Consider the following 25,162-nt stretch of genomic DNA (forward strand, 5'->3'; position numbering starts at 1 on the left):
CTAGTGATTAAGAAAAGAGCTACAGTATTTGGAAATATAGCACTGGACTAAATTTAGTTGTTTTTAGTACTGCATAAATAAAGGAATTCCTATAAAAGGAGTTGACAGCTACCTTCCGAGTATCAACAGTACATCAAGATCAAATAGAATGTGCCTTTAAAATTACAGAGTACTTTCACAAAATTTTTATTTTAAATTAAAGTCAATTTTTACAAATTATAATTCAGTGAGGTATGCTCATGATTTGCATGCTATGTAGGATATGTAGAAGTGCTTGTTTTAAAAAAAGATGTTCTAGTTTGCAAAATTTGTTTTAAAAAATCCACTAGTAGGAAAAAAATTAGAATGGAATTATTTTTTCTTGTTTAAAGTCATTTGAAAAAGTAATGGTAATAGTAACAAATAGCCTCATATTTGCTTCTAGCAACCTAATGTGTAAAAGTAATATTTACGCTAAGTTGATGAAGTTGAGTATCCTTTAATTTCAGAAACTTTCAGAGCTAGCCTACTTTTTTTTTTTTAATTTGTTGAACAAACAAGGAAGAAATGTTGGAAATTGAGAAGTAACTTAGAAATAGAATTAATTTTTTTTCTTTCTTTTTTAAATCTGTTAAGGGAATAATATAAAACAAGTTTATTCTAGCAAGTTGAAACAGGAACTCTAGTCTGCCTTCTTTGCGGCTGCTTGAATATGCAGACCACTAGGTTGGAGTCAAGCTTCTTAATTACTTTCTAGCATGCTGGCTTGCACATTGGCTTGGCTTCAAGAGACGAGCTTTCAGTGCTGTCGGACTATGTCGTGGCCTGTGGGACAGGTCGGTTTGGGCAATGTGCGTTGCCAGTCTGAACCGTAACCAGTCAAGCAAACTTATCCCTTAGTTTTTATCTCTCCCATTCTGATGCAGATTCTTGACCTTTTCTGTTCACTTATTCTAAAAGAAATAGAGGTTTTTCAAAGGCAGTGGAGGTTGGGGGAGGTGCAGAAATAAAGAGTTTCTTCCATGTTCCCCAAAAAGAGAGTCATTCTTCTCTGTAATGTTCTGCATCAGAGCAAGACTCAGGTCTCCAGTTGTATCCCTTGATCTGCCTTTAATCTGTCTCTCCATACTTCCTTCTTCAGTACCTGAACCTTACATTAGGTAACTGTAAATAGAAAATATGACACCATATGCGTCTGACTTCTTGGACAGGTCTGGAGGAAAGGGCTGTTTGGGTCATAGACCACGTAGCTTTGTTACAATTGATTTTAGCGTTCTTTCAGGCAGTGGTGTCATTACCAAATGTAATTTTGCTAGAGAATCCAGACTGAAAACATAGTAGATTATTTTTTTAAAAGCCCTCTGGTGGAAGACCATTTGTTTTATGCCAGCAGTTATTCCATCGCCTGATGACTAATCAGCCTGTGGCTGGTTGGAGAGCTCCGTTATCAAGAGGCATGGAAAGTTGGCCCTTCATAGGAATCTCGCAGATAGTTATGAAAAGAAATTAGGACAATGTTCTCAAGCTTTGCTAGCCAGAAACAGAATGAAATGTGAGTGGACGTGACTGTGACGCTGCAGTTACTTACAACAGATGCAGCTTTTCAAATGCTGCCCAAACCTTTGAGCAAAATGTAGTGCCAAAAAAATCCATCACTGGCTAGAAGTTTCTATTAGAAATGTCTAAAAGTCATTCACAAGTAATGTAGCCATAAGAAGTAACAGGATTTACAGTTTTAAATTATCTCATAGAATATTTTAATACTACTGCAGTAGAAGAGGAAAACAAATGACAGCAGATAGCCCTTTACATCTGTACTTTGGACATCCCTCTGCTTGTTCAGCCTCTACCAGTAATCCCTGTTTCACACTAACACAACAAAATGTGCTGAAGTAAATCAGTATCTGCAGCTTCCTTTGGCAGTCCCCCCGTCTCTTTCTTGTACAAGTTTATTGGTTCAAGACAGAAGGTATTTCCTGTTCACCTGCCCATAAGGTCTGTTCACACTGTGGGATCTCTGACCTCTCTATTTTCTTGAAGAACAAGTTACTTAGTTTCAAAAGTCTAATCATCTGCCATAATCAAGGCACAGTTACAGACTTAACAGACGGTTTGAGAATAAGGCCTAGGTTTATAAAGGGGCTCAAGTGACAATGTTTAGTATCATTATGCCCAAATTTTACATACTAAGCACAAAAGTCTCTGCACCAAGTTAGGTAACGGAGCTTTTCAAACATCCTATGGCATGTTCTGTGTAGTCTGGGCTATAATCCTGGTTTATTATGGGGAGGTTCAGAGTTGTTCCATGGGAAGAGAAAGCAGGTCCAGAGATGAGTGCATGTCTGGAAGAAGAACCTAAAAAAATGCATCATAACCACATCAGTGCTAGGTTATTTGCTGTAATTTGCATCTCAGTACTGTGACAGTAACATGCAGTAGCACGGGTCTGTGCCTGACCGTCGTCTTACAAGTGCTGGCAAAACTGTATCAAGACTCTGATTTGGGTAGAAAGTAGAAACTATCCTGTGATATATGTTATACTGGGAGGTGCTACATGTTTTGCTAATGTCTATATTTGTGATAAGAGTGATAGCTGACGATGGAAGATCATATTCCAAAATGGGAAGATGACCATTCAAGGGAGAGACTGAGGATGAGGATAGTGGTGACCATGGAAATGAGATCCATGTTGTGTTTGCCCTTTATTCGGTTCTGTAGATGGCTGACATGAGGCTATGGATGCAAGGAAGAGGGTTGCACTGGTGACCTGGAAATCGGTCATCTCTAATTTCCGCTGTTCTTTAGCTGTGCAGTTCAGAGGAAAATGACACCTAGCTGTCCAGTTTGGGAGGTGCCATTTGTAAGATATGCTTCTATATACTTCTGGGTCGTAAACACATGGTGACCCTTCCTTACTCCCTTTTTTGGCTCATAAAGCCATTTATGGTCAATCTGAACCATGGACAAGGTCTCTTTGGTTAATGCATAATCAGTAGTCTTGTGGATGTGGATAGTGGTTTTGAGCATCTAAAGAGGAGACAAACGGCTGTTGTTACTAAGATTGAAACTGAGTCCCACCTTCTCCCTAGGGTCGTATTTGCATGCTGTGTCTTGCATCTTTGCAAGAGTAAAGGGGAGCAGAGACTGCGTGGCTGCATGAAGTCTGTGCTGGAGGGAGTGCGGCTACCAGCACCAGCTGTGCTTTGTTCACTTGATTCACTTGCCTCTGAGAACTGGAAAGGCCAAATCATGAAAGATGGTTTGGCTAACAGCTTCAGCATAATTCCTGACAGCTGCTTGCTGTAATTTGACATTGCACATACATGGAATGTGAACAGTAAAACTATTCCTCCCCTCCTGCCCCATGTTTCTTATTTCCAATTGCTGCTTTTTTTTTTCTTTCCCTTTTCCCTTCCTTTCAACCTTTGGCTCAACCTTTTAAATCTCAACTCTGTAGAGATTTAAATCTCAAGTCTGTAGATTCTGGTAGCTCAAGGTTTTTTGTTGCTGTTATTGTACAGCCCTGGAGGATGACTGCAGCCTAAGAGTACAAGTTTTTAACTGAAAACAGGAAAAACAAAACAAACAAAAGAAACCACAGTCTGTGAAACTGCACTCTGACGTGTGGGGCCTGAGCTTGGGGAAGGCGTTAGCCACCAAGTTACTACCGTGGATGTATTCCTGGCTGGTAGGATCTTCGCTCTGACGTCTCACCAGTTGCTTTGGTTGGCTGCCAGCATCAGAGAGGTTGCCCGTTGATGGGAAGTATGTTACGTGTAGGCTGCAGGCAATAGACGTGCAAAACCAGTGAAACATCTGAACAGAAAATACATGCTCAGAGTGCTTGCTGATGGAGTGCTAATGCGGCCCCCAGGCCCCCAGGGTGAGGAAGCAGCCATCCTGCCTTCAGTGTCATCTGCAAACTTCTGAAGAGCTGGCATTTGTGTGGCAGGAGTGAGGGCAGGTTAACGTTCAAGTGCTGCCTTTTTTTAGTTGTGACTTTTCTGTTTAGAAGCTAATGTATATTTCTCTCTTCTGGAACAGTCTCAGTGCGGTCCTCTTGTTAACATTTGTTATTCTCATAACTTTTTTATTATTATTCTTTATATTTTTAATGATAACTGTGCTCTCTAATGAGCCACATCTCTTAGTGCTTTTCTAAAAGCAAATGGGAAGATGTGCTTTGCCTTATGCTCGGTGAGCTAACAAAATTGTCTGCTTTAGTTCTTACTAGCTGAGAATGAATGTTGTTGAGTGCAAAAGATGCTCTCTTTAAGTATGTAAAGAGCTTTAAATATACGAACTTTAAAATACATTTAAAAAAAATCTTAACTATCATCACCTGGAAATGAATAAACGGGCAGTGCAGATTGCAGATCATACATACTAATATATTTTTTTTCATCAAGGTACTTTGTAGTACAGATTTCTGCCCAGGTAGTCCTAGCAAGTAGGAAGACGTGTTGTATCATCTTAACATTAGAAAGTTTTAAAGGTGTTTTCCCATGTAGGTTGTGTTGTAATAACCTAATGGCAAAGTGACAAAAACATGAGTAACAGTAGGGAAGCCTCTGTCTTAAAAAGTTTGAGACTTTGGATTAAACACAGGTAGCATGATGTGTATGGGGAGAGAAGCAGTTATGTTTTGCAGTTGCAAAATTTTGTAAAATAGATGAGATAATTACAAAGGTGTACGCCCTCAGAGAAGAATACTGACAGCCATGACATCTTCTCCAGCCCACTACCATCAACCAGATCGCATCTTTATTCCTTTGTAATAAAGATAACTTTCAGCTGCTGTCAAGAGAATAAAAAAATGTAGGCCAAAATTTTGCAAAAATAAGAGCCTAAAGCACACTTGTGTAATAATTAAGGGAAGGGTTTAGACACTCAAGAGTTTGAGAAAACAGGTCATTTTTGCAAAACCTTGAGCTAACTGTCTAGTTTGCAATTTGACAGTTCAAGGACAGGTGCAGATTGCTCTTTTTCTCATGCAGTGTTGGTCCTGAAGCCTAATGACGTATAAAATGTCAGTTTGATAGTTTTACAGATGAGTATTTCCATTGAACTGTTTTGGGGTTGCTGGTAGAGCTTTAGCAGAATGACCAGTTTTTCTCTCATTCTGATTGGGAACGTGAATACGTTAGTAAATATGCTTCAGGCAGCAAAATTAGAAAGCAGAAAAGAACATGAAATTGAATCTAAACGCCTACACTGCAATGTTAGAAGGCAAATAACCATAATATTTTTTAAATAGCTTTTGAAATTTCAAGTGGAAAGGAGCCATTTACAGCTAGTAAGAAGATAAAAGTATTACTGACATAATGTATCAGATGGGTTTTAATAGCAGTTGTAAAGTCTGCTATGGCTATAGCAGAATATTCGTTGAAAATTGTAATAAATTGGGTAGGCAGTTCAGAGGGTTGTTACTGCAAGCGATGTGGGGTCCGAGGATCAATCATGTTAAAAAAATGAACGTAAAAAAGCCTCAGAACTCTCTGTTGGGTAGAAATAGGCAGTTTGGTAAATTATACCAAGACAGAGGGTGAAAGCAAAAGGGGACCTATAGATCATGATCAGGCTAAAGCAGCCTTTCAGATCTTAGTTTTTCTCTCTGTAGGAAGGCCTGGATCTTCACAGCCCAGAGCATGTTCTGGGAAGATTGACATCCTCATATATTTATTTCATTGGTACTTTTTATGTTCAATTTCATACTTTTTTTTGGGGGGGGGGGGGCTTTCTAGTTATTTTGTCCCTGACAGACATAATCTTATGCACATCATTAGTTTTCATCATATGTACTGAGTAACCTGAGATTGAGGGCAGTATGTACTCCATACCAGAGCTTCCTCACAAACACAGATTTTTCAGCTTTTATCAAACAAGTTCTTATACAAATTAATTTGTTGCAGCCACTGGTATAACTGAGGATTAGAATGCTGCTGTGAATTACGTTTTTTTCTTTTCTAGATGACTGATTATTTTAAATGAGATAATGACAAAGTGTACTGGTCACAAGCAGTAGTGTCGATGAATTTGTGAAGGAAAACATGCTATGTTTAGCATGTGACGCTATACAACAGAATGCCTATTTCAGATAAGAAGCATTCAATATAGCAACATATTCACTTAACCTACTTTCAGATTAATGTGTTATGTTAGAATATAAAAGGAGGGGTTTGCTGTTTGTAGTAGCAATTCATTTTGTGTATTTACCGTGAGATAGATGTTGGTATGTAGAATGAAATACCCAAAGAAGAGGGGCTTTCTTTTATGCTGTTTTTGGTATCCCGGTTTTTAGGTTATGTATTTATATGAATAAAATAATTTGCCTGGATTCTTCATCTCAGTTTCCTTTGAAGGCTTTCTGAGGAGGGTGCAGAATCCTGTGCAGCACTAGGAGACACGTGGCACTGGCTTTGGAAAGGGACAGTCTCACTGTAGTAGTAAGTGATTACGGAAATACGAGCTCTGGAGCTGTATCATAAGGAGCATAAGGCGATTATCCAGTTTAGTTTTCAAAATATTGTGACTGTAAGGCTTTCCCCACTTTCTTGAGAAACTTCTACAACAAAATAGAACTTATTTTCCAGACTGCAATGGCAAGAAGTTAAGTAATCTGCAGACCCAATTAAAATCTTAAAATTCAGTTTGGACTAACTGCATTTTAGGTCTATAAAGAAAAGTGGCAGCGCTGCCTTTTCTAAATTTGCTTTCATTTGTTGCATATTTTTTAAAAAGGAGATAACAGAATATTCTGGTTTCTGTATATTTTAATTTTTCTGCAGATATGTTGATGTCTTCAGAAATGGGAATAGTTATGTGTATATTATATTGTGGTACAGATAGCTTTAAAATCTGTAGATGTAATTTTGACAACAACAACAAAAAAGGCAATTATCTTAGGGCATCCCATCTAATGTAGCTGCTTTTCCCTACCAACCTCTACTTCTCCTGCAACAGCCAGAATGATTTTCTTTCTCCTTTTCTCCCAGTAGTCTGTAAATAGTGATGCTATAACATCATCTCTACCTCATCTTGGCTTTTCAGTCGCTGACTGCGGGGCTCCCTGAAAGCATGTATTTAATACTTCATGGCTCGCTTCCTGGATTGTGCTGTGCATGTGGATGCCTGCTGATACATGCACTCTGCCTTCTATGAAGGACACGTAGCTGCGCTCGGTCCGTGGGGAACACATGCTCACCAGGGAAACGTGCTCCCGGTTCCTTCTGGCAATGCGCCCGCTTTGTACGGAGTCGGATCCCCTTGTGCGCAGATCTTGCCCTGTAGGAGCTGTGGATTTGCCTCCCAAGGGTAAATCAGCATTTTGAGGTAGGGTTTAGATTTCTTGTTAGATTATAAGGTTGGTTTGTTACAGAATTTGATGGTGGTGTCGTTGCCGAGCCTTTCGGGTTCTCTGGCAAGTGTCACTTAGGGCGCACCTCTGTACGGCTGTGATTTACCCTTTCTCCCTGTGTCAAGGCCCAATCTATGTGTTGTTTTGAATTTTGTTTTGATTATATTTTTTTTTGAGTTGGATTTATTTGGTGAAAGAAATAGGAAGATGTATCATATGTATTTCATAGTGATGATTTTACTATTAAGCTTCCATAAATCAAACTATAGTATAGCTTTCCAAATAAGCGTATCTAACCACTTTACTGCAAGGGCTTTTTGTTTGTATTCTGAATACTACTTGCATATTCCCTGGGCCCATCTCCTCTCCCCATTCCTGTCACAGCCATCATGGCCTTTCACAGAGAAAAGCAAGAACTATTCTCTCTAGACCTAACAACTCCCTCCTTTGTCACAGACTCATTTCTCCAAACTGTCATCGAACGTACCAGCCAGAAGCTGAGATCTGAGAAGAAGAACAGCTCTTCAGAGCAAAGCAACCCATTTCTAAAGTTATTCCAACTCTAACAAATTTCTCAGTGAAATAGAGATCTGTGTTTCACAACGTTACCACATTTTCTGTAATTTCATTTTATGTTAACAGCTTGATTTTATCGTCTGCCTAGATCTATATTCTTGTAATATCTCCATGTGCTTTTAGAGAGCCTAAGCGAGAAATGACCACGTGCCTTGACCTCTGCTATCACTGCAGACTGTAAATACAATTGGCTCTTAATTATCAGGCAGTAAATTATCGGTTGTGGACTGTCTTTGCCATTGTGGTTGTGGATTATGCATGCCACTGACATTCGTGCTGGCACTGCTGCGCAAACACAGCTGAACCTCTTTCGGAGCCAGCTCCAGAAGCGCTGCAGCTGCTTCCCCGTGGCGTGGAAGTCGAGCAATATGCCATGCTGCGTAGTAGCTGCCGCCGTGCAGCGAGCATCAATTTGGGTGTCCCCATGACCTGTGTGCAGAGGCATCTGGCAGGAGTTAGTTTGGGGTAAGCCAGTTTTATTAGCCTGGGCCTAGGACCGGCTGTGTTGAGCCTACAGCAAGGCTGGAAGAGGCAGACTTGCCTCTGTCAGGACTGGCTGAGGGGGGACCCCATGGCCAAGAGCACGTGGTGGTGGCAGCAGTGGTGCTTGCACTCTCTTCCCAGAGATTCTGTATGGTCCTATGAGTGTGAACTTACATTAAAATTAGCGTCTTATCTTATGTTCACCTCAGACATGGCAGTGCTTTGGAATGATCATTCCTCTTGGAATAATCCTAAAATTGTGATGGAGAGAAATTAGAGCATATCCAGAGAGGTGTCCATGAGTGACAGGATACACTGCACCATGCTCTCCCATATCTGTCTTATTTTTATTATCACTATTATCATTCTTATGCATATTGTCCCAGTCTATCATCCTGGGTAATGGAGAATTAAGCATACTTTGTCCACTTTGAGGTTATAACTTAAGTGTGACTAAAGCATGTGTTTTAAAAAGGCATTCAGTCTACATTTAGATACGATTTTTCTCTTGTTTTTATTAATTCATTCTAATTAATAACCTCTGTAGGAAAGAAGACAAGCTTATACTGATTTGTGTAATATAGGAATGAGATACTGATTTGTGTAATATAGGAATGGGATTTGCAACGGACATAATTCAGCATCTTTCTGAAGGCTGCTGGGCCTCTGAGAAGTGGTGGAGCTTGGAGCTGAGAAGGTAGAGTCTGTAATGCAAGTAACGCTGAAGCTTGGCCTGGGATTTTGAGGTATATAAATAACATAGGTGGTGTAATGAGAAAACATAAGTGAAACAAGACTAGCTCCTTTGAAGTCGTTACAGTTGGCTAATATAATATCATAGAGTGTGCTGAGAAGCAAGTTTTCAACCTCATGTTTTGGGCTATGTTTAACCCAGTGACCTCAGTGATGGCCTTGACAGTTTTAGTACTGTTTTGCCTTCAACAGGGTGGAGAAAAGAGTATGATTTAGCTATGACTTTATTTTGTAACTTCACTCTGGGCATCTGTGCCTTCCACCCAAGGATTGCACACTGAGGTGCAGGAACTATTTCTGTCTGAAGCTACCTTTTAAGATGCATTAGCATCTGTAGGGGTTCTGCATGGGTTATGGTCTGCCAAACTTGCGGTCTTTAGAAATATAATGGCTGAGTTTAATTTTCTTTTTCTGTTTTTTTTTTAAAAGAGGTTTAGCCTTTTGCCCTCTGAAGAGGGCTGATTGAAAGTGGAGCTAGTTGAAAGTGTGCTTCTAACTTTCATGAATATTGAAGATATTTTCACTGATCTGCCAACCCCAGTCACTTAAGAGCAGGCTTTCTGGCTTTGTGTGTTTTGCTTTGAAAGAGCATTTACTGGAATGGCCGTCAGTGTTGCCTAAAGAGTCTCCTGATGATCTCTGTCTGCAGGAGCAGGCGGTGGGGAGTCCCATGGCAGCCTGGCCTGCCGTTGTGTGTTGGCCCTTGTTTGCAGACCCACAGCAGGCACAGCTTACACGTCCGGCCATCGGAGAAGCTTGAGCATGTCCTCAGCAGCCACAGTTTAGTATAACCTCTCGTTAGATCCAGGGCTGTCAGCACTCCGACGTTTTAGGAAGACTGCATGTCTAATCTCTAGGATATGTTTAATTTATTATTCCAAGTAATGGCATTAATGTCTCTGACAGTCTTTGAAGCACATTTGACTCTGAGTAGTTAAATCGGGAGTCTGCAAAAAGGCTCAGTGCTATGAGAACGAGTTAACTGGGTAAAGGGCTCCCAGGCGGGGATCATTTCTTACCGTTACCATCTTAGCCTTGGGGTTCTGCAAACAGTCCTATTAATCCCCATTTCTACCTTCTTCACTTACAAAATAATGTTACTTTTACAGTCGATTTTGCAGGCATGTTGTGATGACTGGTTAATGTTCATAAAGAATTGTATGAATGAAAAAATATCCACAGAGGAGAAGAGCAATAGTTAGCTGGTTGACAGTTGTTAGTGATGGAAAAATTTTGTCTTCAGCAAGTGCTTCATGTTGTTTTTACAGAGTGGATTCTTAGTGACATCAGAACATTTTTGACTGCTTTTATCATTTATGTAGTGCCAATTATTTACTTGGGTCTGTATCACCAAAATACTTCAAAATGTTTTGTACAGTTTTATGATCAGGAATTTGCTAACATGAGCAAACATAAATTTTAGTTACCAGCAGCTAACGTCTTAGACTATGGAATTCTATCGCTATTTAGTCCTAACGAGACAGCAACCAGAATTGCTAACTTACTTAATTTCAAATGGTAATTTGATCAAAACTTTGTCAGGATATTGACAGCTGGGGTTTTCTGCTTTTTGTTTGTTCCTTTTGCCTTTATTCATTTTCCCCTATGAAAGTTTGCAATAGACTTTTGCTGGGACAGAACAGAATGTGAAGTTATGTTAATCTTAGAGTGACATTGCATACTTAAACACGATTCTCCACTCACTGAGATACATCGCTCTGTTGTTGTACAGCACTCGCTCTGTTAGTCAAAAGATAAAATGTCAGTGGAAATGTTCTGAATGTATTTTCCTCCCTTGGGAAAAATCATTAGATTTTGCAATGACTAGGTTTTGCAATCCATGTTTTGCTCCTCCTACTTTGTGCACAAGTCAATAGGGTTTTTCTTTGGTAACTGTAAGTCAATATATAAGCAGTTTGGAGGTTTGGGGGACTTTTTTTCCAGACAGTTGTTGTATTGAGTCACTCTAAGCAACTGGCTCTTGGCAATGTTTCTGTAACCTTTTGGATATTTTCCCTACAGAGTTAACCTTGGCAGCTGCGCAGGTACTGCCTCATGCCCCTTCCTTCCCCAGCTTGCCTGTGCTGCAGTGTTGCAGTGCTTTAAGTTGGCGTGCGTCGGCTCTGGTGCAAGTAGGGTGTCCTCGGGGTGGCGGAGCCCACTGACCGCTCTGCCTGGGTGTCCGATGAGATCAGGAGCAGTGGTCAAGGGGATTTACAGAGTGCAACAGCTTTCTGTTGTTCCTGCTTGCGGTCAAGCATGGAAATTCCTGAGAAGCTTCCTGCACATGCAAGAACAGAGGGAAGGGAGGGGCGAGCAGAAGTGCTGGGGAATGGCTGCCAGAGCAGGGTGTGAAGCCCTGTCGCCAGGTGCGATTTCTTGCATCTGTGCCTAGCTTGGCGCTGGAACCCATAGGTGGAAATGCAATATCCGTGTGGCCCATGAGCGTTCATGAATACTGCCCTCAAGTCCCCAACGCAGTAATAATTAAACTTGCCAAGACTGTCTCTTAGCATGTCGCTTTTTTGGGTGCTACTTTCACTTAAACGTAAGGCCAGCCACACTGGTCCCAGCTTATGAGACAGTCTAGCCCAGAATTCAGTCACAGCAGTGGCTAAAAAGAGGATATCCGGGGAAGAAGATAAGCACAGGCAAAGCCGGTAGTGTTTCTTCCCTCTCTACAACTTCCAGTTTTCTGTATCTTAAGGTCTTAAGGCCTTGGGAGGAGTGCTTCATATCCCTCAATAAATTGTTCTGCCACTGATTTGCTTTCTGAGCCAAGACATCTGGCTCCTGACACGTCTGAAAGATAACTTACTGTTATTTCTTCTGCCTCCAGCAAATTGCTTTTTAAACTCTCTTTGATCACCTTATTATGTTTATCCTGCCAGATGTTATAATCATCTGATTGATCATGCATCTACTTTTCAGTGAAAATACAGGCTAAATTTCTCTAGGGCTGATGATTCTTTGAGTCTTTCATGTAAGCTAACTTTTCTATTTTTCTGGGCACCAAAGATACATCACAATTTGCTACAAGAGGATGGGAGAGTAGTTCAGCTTGCTGCAAAACAAAGAACCGTGGTGCTGCTTGTAAAACTCCCAGGAACACGTCTGCATGACCCCAATGAGATCTTGGTCCCAGGGAGAAAGGCTTGAACTGGTAGCTGCTTGAACACTGAATATTCACATGCATGACTGCCATAGATCAGGCATAGCTCAGAGGTAATCTGTTTGCACACAGTTAATTATCAAGTTTCTAACACTCTGATAAAATTGTTCTCTTGCTCTGTTTTTTTCCCCCTCTTCCTCCTAATAAGAAGTAAATTGTAAAATTAAACCCTCCTGCAGTAATCAGAAGACTGGTTTTAAAAGTTTATTTAACTGAAAGTATCTGAAAAAGGGATTGTCTCTTTGTAGTAATTACTGAAATTGTCCAAGAGGTGGAGTCTTCAAAATAGATTAGTTCTGTGTTGGATAGTTTTTTTTTAAGAAATGTATTGTTTATTGTGTTGGTAAAACGTGCTGAGGTAGCTGTTTAGAGGAGTTAAATCTTCATAGCTACAACGCTATATAGAATTGACAACCAAACCAAATGATCTTCCCTGACTTTGAGGAAAACTTTCAGTGTGAGCAGACCACTCTATGATGCTTTCTTGTTAGAACCCAAATACTGTCTTATGAGCAAATCTACTGCTCCTGCTTTACGTAACTGGAACTAATGGCACAGCCATTTGATGGTGAGTCTTGACTAGTGTCCTGAAATGAATTTGGCCTATAACCCTAGAGACGAAATGAACTGTATTCTCTTTCCACTTTGAGAAATTAAACAGTGTTACACAACTGTAGTTGCATAAAATATGCTGTCTGTTCTAAAAAAAAAAAGTTTAAATATCTTGTTTTTTTAATAGGATGGAATTTTTTAATTGGATGGAAATAGAACTTGAGTTTTAAAATAAACTTTCTGGTTATGTGAATTTCTGGTTTATTTATATGTGTATTTGTGGGGTGTGATAGCTTATTCAGAAGAGGTATCCTTACCCATGAATAGCAGTTTGAATCACTGCAGGCTGATTTACCAGTGCGTTTCTTGCCACTTGGACCTGTGACTACTGTATGTGCTTGCACAAACCATCTGTGACTCTGGATCAGAGTTTGTATCTTTGCTCTGGTTTCTTCTCCCCAAAGGAATAAAAAGTCTGTTTGCATCTCAAGCCATTACTGTCCCTCTTGTTTTCTTCATCTCGACTTAAACGTTCAAGAAATGCTGTGTAATCTGTTGTAAAACTAATTGTGATAAAATAAAAAGTCAATATTTTTTCTTTAGTCAGTTCCATGTAAACACTAACAGTGACTTTGTAAAGCTGAATATTAATAACCACGATAGGACTATGAATTTTTAATGTAGTTGGTGCCTGCATTGGAAATTAGGTCATTCAGATTTTCTTCTTACATTAAAAGCTGAACTAGAGTATCATATGAAAGCAACGTTCAAGACCAGTATTCTATACTTATTATAATCAATGTACAGGTTGTATTTGGAAGACAAAAAATACAAAACTTTTTTTTTTTTTAATCACTAGTATCTCTTGAACAAGCTGTTAAGCCTGGAACTGAAATAGAGGCAAAAGATTATCAAAGCTATGTCCCTTAAGATGTACTTTTGTGATCTCCCCTAGTTGGAAACAAGATAGGAACTGGATTGTGAATGTTTACAGCGCATATTTGTAGATGTCCCAAGATGTCAATGTGAACAGTCATTTGCGGCATAAAACTTTTCTTTTCTTTTGTCATTGGTGTCAACTTACCTGAAGAAGTTTAAATGTTAGTCAGTTGAAAATTTGATCCTTCAGGTAAAATTGTAGATTATTCCATTTCTGAATAGAAGTGTCTTTATTCCCAGATTTCTAATAGGTATATCCTGTAAAATTAAAATTCATTTTTTACATCATCTTAAGCCAAATTTGCATCATTGTATGCAAGATGCCAGTTTCTGTGGTGTCGATGAATGATAGAAATACAGATCTAAATATTTCACAGCCAGATATGAACAGCAAAAAGTGCTTGCATACAGTAACAACTGCAACTGCAACTTCAAAAAGTTGAAAATATTCTTGAAATCTTATTTCAAGATTCAAATAGCATCTCTTGCAATGCTATTTAAAAGTTTAGGTATATATGAAATTAATACTACTTTATAGAAAGATTTACAAATAATTATTAAACAACTTTTGTGGTTATCACACTTTATTTAAACATAGTGTATCATTGTTACATGTAAAGTGTTATGTGTAAAGTGTATTTAAACTGTTAGGAAGAGAATCTAATTGAGACTTCCTGTTTTCTTTCAGCTCCAGCAATAAATCGATTCACAAGACGGGCATCAGGTAAGTTGGATGAAGTTGCATGTTTCATTGGTCTGCATAATAAATTAAAAATAATGATGATTGTGACTGTCATGTGAAATATAACATGAAATTAATCAGATTTTCCTTGAAGATGACTGACTTTGGCTTATTTCAAATTAGATACCTGGTTTGCTGAAAAACATCGTCAAGGTTCCAGGTCACAGAACTTGCCTGTAGCCTTCTCATTGCTGTGGAATTTATGAAATTTTTTTTCATACAAAAAAATAATCTTTTTTATTAAAAACAAGACATTTAGTCCTAACAGGACTGAACTTAGAAAACATGAACTGAGGCTAATCAGATCCGGTGTTGTCTTTCTTATTTCATAGATAACTTGAAACAGCAATTTGGTAATCACGTGTGCAGGAGAAAGTGTACAGCCAAGGTAGTGATCTCCAGCTTCCTTCAAAACTGAGCTGATCTGTGTACCTACCTGGTGCATCTCTGTAGAGCCGGCGTCAGACCGGGTCCCAGAGGCAGCGCTGTCACGACAGCGCTGTGCTGGGCTGTTAGCATTCCTGCCTAGCTTGGTGCCGTTTTGTCTGCACTGCAGCTTGGCTTGGCTAGTGCTGGTTCGGGGAACTATTTACCCTATATTGTTACAACAAGTAACGGATCCCCCTAAATCATGTGAGATTAAAAATTAATATTTTTGGCCTCTCTTTATTGTCCTTCTGTATTATGGCCTTTATGTTTCATATTTCTGGGCTTTTCCTTCTGAAGCATGAGGCCCAGAACTTAACTCTTATTTATTTTTGAAATAATATGAATCTGGAAGCGGGGTGTAAAACCCCCATTATATTAATATAATGACACTCCTAGAGTCAGCAGAACTGGAAATGTGATCTATAGCTGGTCAATTCAATATGCTAAGTTTAAAATCTGAATATAAAACACTTCATATTTTCCACTGCAGATTGTTTTTAGTAAATATAATAAAGTGCATTTCCCACAGACCAGAAAGTCTATCCAGACTTCTAGGTTTTCTTCCAGCACTCTCTGTCAGATAGTTCCTTGTCAGTATAAAAATATTAGTCAAGTTACTAAGATGAGAACTGTAGAGAGTAAATGGGTTGGGGCATATTGTATGTAGCACACTGTAAGAAAGCATAATTCATTCCAGAATACTCTCATACTCTGAATGGTTTTAAGCTTTGCTAATACTTCATAAGGGACCTGTAGCGCAAAATGAAAGGGGTGATTAGTACCAGGCACTTCCTAAGTGAGCAGGGGGTTGTGCAAATTGTGTTGCATGTTTTAAGCAAGGTTTTGCTGTGACTGGTTGATAGCTGACTTTAATGAATGTAGTCTTTTTAACAGATATGTGGTAAAACTTTGCATTTCAGTAGGAGAGTTTGAATCGTTTGAAAAGCTAATGCTTGCTCGGAAAAAATTGCTGTTATTTTTAATGTCCCTTTGAAAGGAAACTAAAAACGTCTGAATTTTTTGCACACTTACTGGGGAAAAATATAAATAATTTTTGTTGGCAATTAATATTTAATATGCTTAGGTCTTTTGTGGACAGATAAAATTGAGTTATCTTTATCAGAAAAATAAGTGGAATTGTATAAGATTGTTTAAGTGTAAATCTTGTAAGTGGAGTTCAGTTTCTGTTAAGATAAGGAAACACTCTGCAAACTTGGAAATGAGCACTGTTTAATTAAGCTGCAGCAAGGTAATAATAAATCTACTGTATATACTATTTTATTAATTTTCAGGGCTGCTTTAATAGTCAAAATAATTATTTTTTCAAACAAGAAGAGTCATGAAAGATGATAGTTCGTACTTCTTAAAAACTAAATAGTATATTTAAGAAAATTGATTGATCAAATGTTAAATGTGACTCAAACTGTACTAATATGCATTTTATATTTTACATTTTACAAGAATTTTACAGAGATGTTTTGTCATAACCTTATCTTTAGGCAGTGACTTTACTTTTTATTGAACAACTGTTTGGATATGTTAAGATACTCAAGATACTTGTGTATGTGTCATGGAAATTTTCTTGAAGATTTGCTTCTGATGCACGATACTCCGAGTTAATGATAAATACTCTGATAATTAGCTGTGGCATGTGGTTGATGTTGCATCTGATCTAGCGATACTGCAGACTGATTCCACAGGCGTGATGTTACTCTCCCCACCTTTCTCACGCGTCTGCCCCAAAACCATCTCGCCTTCCTTTGCGCAGATCGGGGAGTCATACTGCCTGGGGGTGCACTGGTTTAATGAAAATTGCAATAGGGCAGTTCCTTGGTGTGCTGATCTGCATCTGGATCTCCCGTTGACCCATGCTGTGGCTCCCGGATTACTATCTCCCGAACAGCGGATTTTGCGTGTTGCATGCGTGCCACCACAGCAGTGGTGGTAGCGGATGAGTTTAGCCAGTGGCAGGATGGAGGAAGGGCAGAATCGTCCCTGCTGGTGTCAGTCACGCTTGTGTCAGGAGTGAGGAAAAACACAAGTGACATCCCTAGCAAAGACTCCTAGACTGCCCTGCTAAAAGCTGCTTTCTGAGCTCTTGCAGTGATAGGCAGGGAGAAGCCAGATGACACACGTTTCTTCACAAAGAGTTCACTGCAGTGAATGTGTTGATTTTGATGTCTCTGTTATTCTTTAGGCAATCTTGAGTATTTTACTTAGTGGCATAAGATCCAGTTATTTTTCTAAACTGAGCTAGAAATTAAGCCACCAGAGATTAATCGCTGAAGAGTCTGCTGAAAACAATATAGTAAAAGGCATTTGTTATTTAACAGCTGTTCCGGTTAACATGCTGTGAGTATATTAATGTACTCTCATTGGTATGTAAAGAATAAAGGAATAAGTAAGCAATGATCCATTAATTGTTCTTGAATTTCAGTTCTTAAAATTTATTGATCTATGTAATTTAGTTTATCTTACCTGTATGTTTGTGTATGCAATGTGTGTTCTGTTCATAAAATACACGTGTATATACACTGTGATACTGATGGCATAGCTACCTACAGACTAGTTAGTAATGCACGCCCTTGTTATAGGCTGAATATAAAGAATAATAGATTTCATAGTCTTAAATAGACAAGATAGGCAAAGAGAGGAGGCTAGAAATACATCATACAGCTAGAATGAACAATAAGACAGCTGCAAATACTTTAATCCTGAAATTTTCTTTAAGATCTGGTATGAGTAAGATGAAGAGAAAGGAGAAAAAAAATTTGAGGCAATCAAGAGACATGGACAGGAAGAAAGGGGGACATGGAGAGAGAGGCAGCATGAAGCTGAAGGGAAAGCTGTGAGTATGCTGACAAGGTGAAAAATGATGTGGAGATTCTTGAATGAGCTGAGCTAGCCAAGAGGTGCAGTTTCTGAATATAGACAGAGTTTTTTTTGCTGTGGATGAGATTAATTTTCATCCATTCAAGTTTGCAATACCTGGATTTGGAAAGCTAATGTGGTTCTATATGTTTGCAGAGGCACTGAGTTCTTGCTTTTCGCCCGCTTGAAATGAATCTTGCAAACATACAAAACCAGCATGGGCTTGCTAGAGAATGAGCATAAATTTAGACTTACTAGCACTTACTAGGGCTGTTTTTATCCATTTATTAGTACAAGTATATAATGTAGTCTTAATTCAAGAAATAGGTAATAGTTTATAAAGTTACTTCAGTTCTGTATCTGTTTAAGCTTCTAGGAGGGTGAAAAGAACCTAAATGTTGTTGTCTTCAATTGGTATTGTTATGCTAAGAAGAATTGGTAGATAAGGTCAAGGGCATATTCTTATCAACAGCAGAGATAAGTCCCTCATTCCTCTCCATAAAGGTCTAAAATAAAACAATTTAAATGTAGCCAATAGACAGAATATATCAACCTTGATCATATAAGGAGAAACTGCTCAAGATATAGTTGGAATGAACTTAAAATTAAGGAAATGCACTATCATGGAAAGAACAGGAGGAAGCAGGAGAGGTGAGGACTCCATGGGTGCTGGTAATGACTACTCCAAAGAAAGCACAGTCCAAGTGAGTTCAAGTTTCGTTATACACTTCCTGGGTCAGTCATCAATCTTGAGAGAAAAAGAGTGAGAGAAAATCTCTTAAAATACTAAAGGACATCTCCATGCAATATTTTTTTTTTTAATAATGTTCTTTTTCTACTCTGGAATTTTTGAAACTAGGAAATATTTGATGCCTTTACATACCCTCTTAAGAACTGTCACTTTTAGGTAACTTTACATGCTGACTAACTGAAGATGAAAGGCTGAGAAAGAAGGCTGCTTTCGGAAGGAAATAGGTTTTTATGCTTTTTGGAAAGTGTATGTTTAATTCATTTAGCAGGTATTCAAATTCAGAGTATTTCACTATGGAGATCAAAACACTTATGTACTGTTGCAATTTCTAAATAGGCTGGGCCTATGTTTAGTGTCTGTCTTTTTTTCAGCTGCTCCTAGAGTGCACAAGTGACTTTAAGAATGAAAACTGATTCTATTTGACTTTACAGATTTTATACTTACAAACAATTAGATCAAATTTCCACCGACGATCTGAGGAGAAAGAAGGAGGTGCAACATTCTCTTTTTTCTTAATTACGTGCAATGTCCAAAAGCCATGCAATGGGATTGAAAGTGCCTAACACGGATGACAGTTAATTTGAATTGATAGAGCAGGTCATTTCGGTTTGCTTCTTCTCAGGGCTTGCAATTGCTTAAATATTTTCCAGCAAGAATTTCTACTGGCTAGGAATATTTTTTCTTGATCTCAATAGGCAGAAAACACAAGGGAACACATGCAACTGTTCCAGTGATGTGATCAAATTTGCAGAAAGCAGTTCCTTTTGGGATCTAGTCGCACTGGTTGCTTTCCAAGCCCCTCGAAGTAGTTGTTGCACGGCCGCACGGAGTGAAATACTTGCCAGGCGGGTTGCAGGCGACGCGCGCTCTACGGCACCGGTATTATTTCTGACGCTGGTGCCGCACGGTGTCTCGCGGCGGAGGGCGGCCTGTCAGGGGCTCGGGCGTGCGCGGGGAGTTTGCCGGAGCAGTTTGTCTGTCCTTCCTCTCACCCCTTCATCCTCGTGCGAGGTGCCGTTCGGAAGCAGTGGCAAGTTAAAGGTTTTGGGCTCCGCGATTCTGAGCAGAGCTGTGGATCGCGGATTAGTCATGCCCACGGTGGCATTTACATATATCACTACTTTTTTTCCGTTTAATGATTTCTGCGGAAAATATGACAAGCCACTTAAGGAACACGAAGAAATTTTACTGAATTTAGTCCACTTGCATCCTTTTTCTGAACGAATGGTTAATTGCTTGCTGAAACTATAAGCTGGGAAGAACATAAGTGATATTAAATTCAATTGTTTAATACAAGCTACTATTTAGTAAGAGCAAATTGACACTGTTAGCCAAGAATAGAATATGCCACTAGGAAAGAAGATAAAAGTTTTGAACTTAGAAAACAGATATTCCATCTGTAATTTCAGTCTGTTTGAATTATATTGAGATTTTATTAACAAGATTGGCACCCACTTTCCTATGGCATGTTAAAAAATGTCAGAGAAAGAAAGAAAGCTAATTTAAATGAAATGATATTCCATTTTATACAATAAGGCAGAAGTTGGAGCTGTACCAAAAATAATGATGAAGAATGAAGTAACTGTAAACCCCATTTTAAATGCACAGGTAGGAGAAAGTATTATTGCAGAAGCACATCTATTAATAAAGTTCTTCATTCTTCTACCTTCTGTCACTATGACTTGACTAGTAATTCCAGTGTGGTTCTTCAAGCAGAATTACCAATTCTGCAAGTTCTGAATTCTGTATAATCCCCCAAACTGAATTCAAGTGATACTGGGTTCATCTTATGCTCTTCCTTGCATGCACGTAGTTGATAGCTGGTTTAAAATGCCCAATCCTTCATGTTTGATAATTAAAAAGTGACCTATTCCATTGACATATGAGATATTTAATACAAAATCACTGTTAGTGCTAAGCTTGCCAATGTAAGTATTAGGCAAAGAGGGAAATAAGAACAAAATGTGCTGTTAAAGCTTTGGTGTATAATACAGCGTTATAGAGTGAATTTTTTTTTAACAAAGCATCCAAGCTGGTGGTGGCACCTCAGCGTGGTACAGTGTGGCAGCGTGGCAGTTCGTGGGTTACTGGTGGTCACAGAAGCTGCAGATCATCGTCGTGGTGCCTGCTGAAGGGATTGACAGGTCGTGCAGGCTTCCACGTGGCTGCGCTCAGGCGTGTGCAGCTGTGCGTGCACGCAGGCGCGAGCGGCGTTGTGCGAACGGGCACAGCCTTCGCTTGCTTCCTGGTCCTTTCACAACCCAGTCACTGGTTGTGTTTCACCTGGTTTTTCCACACAACTGTGCCTCTTTCACCGTATTCTGTAGAGAGCAGCTGCCTCAGTCATTCATTGCTGAGAACAAATTCCCTTATTTTGTGATTTTGCACAAATACACTGAATAGTCTGTACTCTCTAGTCTTTACAGAGAATGTTTTCTTTCCTTGTCGTGGCCTTTCTTAGAGTTACCGTCACTGCAGCACATAAATGCTTCACAAACATTGAAGAATTTCGCAACACCTATTTCGGTTAAAGAATGGGGAATGTCGTTAGTTTATACATAGGGAATTGCCATGTTTATATTCAAGCCAGGATGTATATCACTAACTTCATCAACATCAAAAATAGAATGCCCAACATGAGATTCCTATTTTATTTCCTTGAAGCACTTAGTATCACAGCTCCTTTAAAACATAACCGTAATTATATCTGCACAGCAGTTTAGAAATCAGATGATTACATCTCTTTGCACTGTGATACGTCCCCGTTATATTATGTGTTGTGTGGTGAAACTCCAGGCACACAGTACAAATCTTTTCTCACAGGTATAAATCTGAGCTCTCCTCTCCTGCAGTATGGGCACTCCGGATATAGCACATCTGGCCTTAGCCTGCCATTCACCTACCCCATCTGCTTTTCAAGGTTATACCAGGGCCAGAGCCACATGAGCCACAGAGCTCTCCCAAGATGAGTCTGATAGCAGGTTCAAACATTATCTGGACTTGTAGCTGGGCTAAACTTCGGCACCATAGCCAAATGACCCGCCTTCCCTTCTGTATTTTCCCTTCCGTACAGTACTTGCTGAGCACCTCACAAGTTTCTGCTGCAAATGAGACAAAGTCATAGGACCAAGAGTTTAATCTGCTGTGTAGTCTAGTCTCTTTGTATATTGGGCATTTCATTGGGCATTTCAGAAGAGTTCCTGTTAGAAAAATACTATGTGAACATAGGTGTAGAGATGCTTAGAGAGCATTTACGTTTGCTCCCGAGTGCTAACCACTGGTTGGTCCAGAATGTCTAATCAAATAGGAGAATAAAGTTGAAGAAAATTTTGGCTATCTGTGCGTTACTTATGGAGCTTCTTAACTTTAAATGGTTCACTTTCAACATTCGTTTAGGATTTTTTGTGGGATTTTCTGTATTAAACCTACAAAACCCAGAAAATATATTCTAGCAGGTTATATTGAAGTGTTGTCTTGTATAGGTAACCAGCAAAGTTTGAACCTAGCTTTTTCAGAGCTTATTGTAGCTGAATTACAGAAAGATTTAGTGCTAAGTGCTGCAAAATAATATAATGCTAGATTTTAGATATGATTATGCTTAGGCTGTTTTGTCATCACTATAGTACTAAACTTCATTAAGGAAACAAGAAAAGATTTAGTAGACACAATTTAGAAGGCAGGAGTTGAAAGAAGGGAGGAAAGAAGGCAAGAGAAAGAAGAGAGAAAGGAAATAAGGGCTGATGGCAGGAATAAATATACAAATCCTGTAGTATGTAAAAGGTTGCTATAGATAGGGCTAGCAACATTTGTCCCAAGGGAGATGGCAAGGAAGGAGGGAAATAAACAAACAGTAGTTGGCTTAATTTTTACACACAAAAATATTTAGGTTAGGCTTTAGGAAAAACTTTCTAACTAAACAGTTGAGCAAGAGACTAAACTGCTCAGGGATATTGTGGAGTCCTGAAAGCTTTAGAAAGAAGTAAGACGGTTCTTCTAGAGTGGTAGAGGTGTAATTCATGCAGCATCATCGCACTGGAATGGTTTAGGTGATTTATTCAAGTTTCATCTACATTTTTGTCATGTTTTAAAAAAATGCCCTTAAAAGCACATATTTTTAGATTGCATTTTATAAACTGATTAAAATGTAATGATTTAGAGTAATGATTTTAAAAGTACGCAATTCAGTAAAGAGAGCAAGCAGAAGATAGAAGTTGTACAAATATGTTTTTAGTATATAAATTACAGCTTACAGCCCCTTTTTGGAAACTGTAGCTTTTCCTGCTGTTGTAGTAGTAATTTAGAAAGTATCCTGTATCTAGTTTTGTATCAAAGATGCATATTAAATGCATAACCATAGCTTTGTCTGCTGTTTAAGCTGATGAAGTCTTGTTTCAGATAAGTGAAACACAAACCAGAAGCTAGCACTGAAATGTGAATCAAAGTCATGTTAATGGACTGAAGTCCAGCCTGATAAGGAGCTCAGGTAACCCAGTAAGGTATGGAGCTGTTGGACTTGCAGACTGGTTCCTCTAAACGCATTTTATGTAGGTGACCAGTAAATAAAATGGGGTGAGGGGAAGTGCCACGGAATAGCTTTTGTCTGTATTCTAAACCCTTCCCAACTCCAGCAGCGTGACCGTATCCGTACTGCCACGTGGGAACAGCCCCTGGCCACTGCTGTCCGCTGCGTGGCGGCTGGACGTGGCTCTGGGAATGCTGCTTGATCCGGGTCACACCAGTGCCCGGGAGTGTGCGTGAGCCCCTGTGCCGTGGCCATCCCCATTTACCAAAATAGGTGCAGTCCCACGTTCTGCTTTACGTGTCAGCACCCGGTAGGGGTCTATCTAAAGAGTGACAATTTTTCCTCTTATTTTAAAGCAGATCGCTATTTGATACTCTCCTACTTAAAATAAATACAGTGCAGGCAAAAATCTCCTCCTCTTCTTGTATAACTTAAAAGTAGTGAATAAATTCAAGAGAAAACAGACTTTCTATCAAAATCAATCCAGGGCTGAGGCCAAATGTCCATATTAATAATAAATATGGCTGTTTATCTGCAAGCAGTAATTTGCACGTCAGTGATTATTGAATAAATGTACTAAGTATTCTTAATGGATACTCTCAGTGTGCAATGTAAACTGGTAAACTAGTGAATGTAGAACACAGATAATTCTCTGTTACATTTTAATTTCTCTTGTTCTTCTTCTGACCAAGTTTTTCAGATCAGTACTTCTTTTTGCTCCATTTAACACCTGACATGCAGTACAGGCTTCCTGTGTCTGACAGCCTGTAGCTCATTCTGCTTTTTCTGTTTTAACCTGTTTCCAATTTTCCTTTCACCATTGATGATCTCAGCAATCCCAGTAGCACACCAGGATCTGAAAATGATCAGAGAAGCTAATAACCTTCTGATTCCTATATAAGAATGTTCATAATACACAAATTTGAAGCAAATAACGTAACTGTTATTTATTCAAATGAGTATGTGCATCACTGAAATAAATAGCATCTTAAAATGATTTTTGGAGGAGACATTATTACCCACTATTCAATAATTCTGATTTTCCTTCTGTAAAATATTTCAGTATATATGCCTAGGGTAAGTTCAGCTTCAGTTGCTATGCTATTTTGTTTTTTAACATTTCTCTTCAGATTTGGGAGGTACACTAATGCCTGCTATAGTTGATAGACCATCAATTGTAATATCTGCCTGCCAGATTTCCAAAACAAATTCATTTTATCTCTGATGTCATGTGGTTTGATTTTCATGCTGCAGAAGATTTTTTTCTGGAGGATAAGAGATGAGTAGGACAAGGTATATTTTATATCCTATATTCTTCCAAACGGATAAGAGTACTTGTGGAACATCTCACTTAACAAGTTTCCTTGCAGAATGGTATAACGCAAATGGCAAGGCCTCTGACTCTTAAACTAGGCTTAATACTAGTCAAATGCTGCTTCTTTTAATACTGGTGAGCAGAAGAAAAGGAAAATTATATATATAAATATCTTTGCTGAATACTGTGATGTTTAAAATGCCATATGCCAGTTTATGCATGTTGTATATAATGTTCAGCAGCCTGATGTTTTGCTTCCTAAACGCTCTGTGTCAGTTCCGTATGCTCCCTGGGAAGCATGGTGCCTTGAGCTGCGTGGCGTACTTCTCAGTTCTTTGAACAAAATGTCCTTTATCAAAGCACAGGCTCAAGGCTTTGTATACATCAAAAGCTTCGTATCTCCCCTGACCTTGTCATCTTGGTTTGGACTTAGCTTCTGCATCTTTACCATATATCTCTCAGGCTTCTCAACCTTTAGTTTTAGTTTTGAGGTTATAGTCAAGTTTAAAGCCTGGGAGGAAATATAGCTTAATGGGTAAAGATAGCATCTCTGTCTTTTTTTTTTTCCTTCTTCTTCAGTGTTTCATGTTGCTTCTGTGCTGGGCAACCGTATAATTTTGCAAGCCAAGCAGATTGGTATCCATAAGTAAAAGTTTTGTAATAGCCATTCAGTGCTTTGGTCTTAGGGATATTTTCTGACTTCCGAGGGAATTGCAGTAGA

General features: G+C 39.0%; 1 protein-coding gene across 1 annotated transcript in view; it reads left to right on the forward strand.

Annotated features, from left to right (window-relative positions):
• PRKAR2B (protein kinase cAMP-dependent type II regulatory subunit beta) overlaps window positions 1-25,162 on the forward strand; it is a 94,231-nt gene that overhangs the window by 17,404 nt on the left and 51,665 nt on the right. Inside the window, exon 3 of the mRNA XM_062582200.1 lies at window positions 14,500-14,535. Coding sequence (XP_062438184.1) covers window positions 14,500-14,535 — 36 coding nt within the window. The remainder of the gene's footprint in view (window positions 1-14,499; window positions 14,536-25,162) is intronic.

The sequence above is a fragment of the Rhea pennata genome, chromosome 1 (assembly GCF_028389875.1).
Source record: "Rhea pennata isolate bPtePen1 chromosome 1, bPtePen1.pri, whole genome shotgun sequence".
NCBI classification, from domain to species: domain Eukaryota; kingdom Metazoa; phylum Chordata; class Aves; order Rheiformes; family Rheidae; genus Rhea; species Rhea pennata.